The sequence below is a fragment of the Auxenochlorella protothecoides genome (genome assembly GCF_000733215.1).
Source record: "Auxenochlorella protothecoides strain 0710 unplaced genomic scaffold scaffold31, whole genome shotgun sequence".
Taxonomy (NCBI): domain Eukaryota; kingdom Viridiplantae; phylum Chlorophyta; class Trebouxiophyceae; order Chlorellales; family Chlorellaceae; genus Auxenochlorella; species Auxenochlorella protothecoides.
Window position 1 is genome coordinate 1 of NW_011934124.1, and position 3,024 is coordinate 3,024.

The window sequence follows — 3,024 nt, forward strand, 5'->3', positions numbered from 1 at the left end:
ACCTCATTTGCTGCTCCCCCATGCACACACTAGCCCTCCCCATCCACCCCGCAGCCTCACCAGGAATCGGGACACGGAGCGATGGATTTTTACCAGCAGGGCGGCACGTGGCTCCGCGTGGTAGTCGCAGTACGCTTCGGCCAGGGCGCTGTACTGCCGGCGGCTCAGGCTGCCATCGTGCGCCCGGGCCAGGCGGACCAGCCCGGCGGCGGCCGCAAACCTCACGGCGGCCGCGTCGGAGCTGCCAAAGTCGGAGCGGTCACCTTGCAGTCTGGGCGAGTCGAGTGGGGACAGGGGTTGGCAGTCTGTGGAGCGATGATGCCAGGGGCGGGGCACACCCGAGAAGCCCCGCTCTCCCTGGATGCCACCCCGCACCCACCCAAAGTCGTCAAAGACGGGGTCTGTGGGGTCGTTGTTCGTCAGCGCCACCACCGCGGTGAGCACCCTCTCCAGCGCGGCATCGTGAGTGGGCGTCAGCTCATGCGGGGCGTGGACAGGCTGAAGGCTTGCGTGAGGCTCTGTGGTGGGGGAGGGTGCCGGGTCTGGAGGCTGGGGCGTTGGCCTGGGGCAGTGCTTCTAGGGATGGCTTTGGCCCCACACTCCCCTCTCCTGGGGGAGGTATGTCCTTGCAACCCCCTGGAAGAAACACAGTTTGCTGTCCAACCCCCCTTGCATATATGCGCAGGGGCTTGCCTTGACAATGAGGGCCTTGATGGCCACCTGGGGGCTGGGTGAGTCCCACGACAGCCCGGTCTGGGAGCTTGCCGCATCCAGGGGTCGGCCCCTGGGTTGACGGGCGGGAGGACGGCATGTGCATGGTTTGACTGCCGGCCATGAAACCCAACAACGACGCACACTGACACCACTGCTTGCCAGCGATCTTGACACTGCCAGGAGACCTGGTCTGGGTGAAACAGCGCCTGGCAATCCCTTGCTTGTCTGGACTCCCCCAAGCTCCCTCACGTGTTCCCAGGACGGATGTTTCAGATCCCCAGTACCTGCTCAGGTCGGCCGGGAGGAGCTCGTCAAGGACCAGCGTGACGAAGCGAGGCGCCAGGCCATCGAACGCCTGGGGTGCTGACCTGCCAATGCTGGAGATCACCTTGAGCCTCTGCTTTGACGGGGCGGAAGAATGGGAATCTGAAGGTTCTCCGAGCAAAAGAGCTGTGCCCAACGACCACACCCAATCCTGGGCATGCCTGTAGATTGTGTGCAAGCTGACGATGCAACCATGCCAGTCACTCTTTTGAGGGCCGAGCTCATCGCGCTTGCTCACCGTCGCCAGTCTCTTGTGATCCTCCAGGGTGCCCGGAATGGAAAGCACGACTTCCTCCCCCAAGGCGCTCAACATGGTCCTTGCCTCCTCCTGTGGCAGCAGGGCCACGGCCGCGCGTACTGCCGACTTGACCCCGGCCACCGTGCCATGCAGGCATATCTCCCTCAGGCTGGCCTTGACCTGACGGCAGGGGTTGAGGCGGATGCGTCGAGGAGGCCGGACTCGCTGCAGGACCAATCTGCCGGACAGCGCATCAGCACCACCTTGGCTAGGTGTGAGGGTGCTGGATTCTGACAATGATTCAGCTTGCGCCACCATAGAGGCGATTCGCAACGGCCTTGCCTCCCGGACCCCGGCACAGCTGACTGTACCTGTGGGTATGCGTCAGCAGGGACCTCCAGTTCGCGTCCCGCCTGGGCCAGGATCTGCGCCCCAAACTCTGCCACCTCAGCATCGTCGGACGCCAGCAGGGCGAGAAGGGGAGCTGAGTGAGCGCCCAGTAGCCGGGGCGCAAAGGCCGCAACCCCCCTGATCAGATCTCGGACTGGAGCGAGGAAGAGGAGACGGGTGTTGCAGAGGGCTGTCATTCGTCACTGATCAGATGCAAGGACTTCCCCGGCAGGTGCCAGCCTTCAGTCCCAGGCGCCAGCACAGATAAGGAGCCCCAGGCCAGGCCCCCATCCGCTGCCCTCCGTTGCACTCACATCTCTCGTCAGCCTCCTGGCCCTCCAAGGCCTGTCCGAGCACCTCGGGCGAGATGAGGTTCGGCAGGGCTTGCATCGCGAGCGCCCGTGCCACATCAGCGTGCCGCGTGCCGACACGCTGTGTCGGGGGAGCAAGGGGTGGGAGCGCCGCTTGGGTGCAAGAGGGCTCTTGACACAGCGGGATCAAGGTCCGGACGGCAAGAGATGCTCGTCAATCCCACGCAGTGGTCATCATCCCGTTCCGCCAACCCCCCTTCCGCCACACCCCCCCTCCCCGCTTCCACACATCATTCGGCTCCACCCACCCGGATGAGCTCGGCCTGCGCCTCCAGTCCCTGGCTCAGGGTTGAGCGGCTGGAGCTCAGGGTGGCGAGGCTGCGCATCACCGCCCGTTCCCTGCTTTCCAGCATCGCGACGATGCTCTCGGCCGCCTTGCCGTGCGTGCCGAGGGCCGCAGCCAGACGCTGGGCGTGCTGAGCCAGCGGGGACGCGGCGCGCACCTGACCCAGGGGGTTTGGCGCAGATGAGGCGCTGCTGTGCTGGCTCGCAGCCGCCACCCCCCGGGCGAGGCGGGCCTGGAACTCGCACTTGGCCCCCACCACGCCTCCGAACGCGGCCCGCTGGGCCGGGTCTGCAGTCGGAGTGGTTGAGGTGGGCTTTTCGGTGACGAACGCAGGGGCGGTGCGAACCGGGCCTCACTTTACTCGAGGGAGAGTCACGCGTGCGCCGCATGCGCCCCACTGTCAGGTGCGTGCGCTCCGCACCAGCGATCCCACGCCCACGATACGGGCCCCCTTCCCTTCACCCCCTGCCCCGCCAGCCAGCTCACCCAGGACACTCCACAGCCTGGCCCACCACTTGGCCACGGCCCCAGGCCCCTGCCTGGGGTCAAAGAGGCCGTGCAGGCAGAGCTGCTCCGTCGCGGCGGCCGCCAGCTCGGCGTCCTGCCGCGTCGCGGCGCACGCCACGCACAGCAGGACCGCCAACCTGAGCACCGGCTCGCGCGCGTCCGGGGACGCCTCCTCGCTGCGCCCGCGGCACAGC

General features: G+C 66.7%; 1 protein-coding gene across 1 annotated transcript; it reads right to left on the reverse strand.

The window, feature by feature from the left end:
* Positions 1-473: 473 nt before the first annotated feature.
* Positions 474-2,390, reverse strand: F751_2922 (hypothetical protein; the record flags this gene model as incomplete). The annotated part of the gene is made up of 7 exons (XM_011397294.1): positions 474-518; positions 694-784; positions 999-1,111; positions 1,277-1,456; positions 1,648-1,820; positions 1,981-2,098; positions 2,286-2,390. 7 exons carry the CDS (start codon positions 2,388-2,390, stop codon positions 474-476), a joined length of 825 nt encoding a protein of 274 aa, XP_011395596.1.
* Positions 2,391-3,024: the final 634 nt, after the last annotated feature.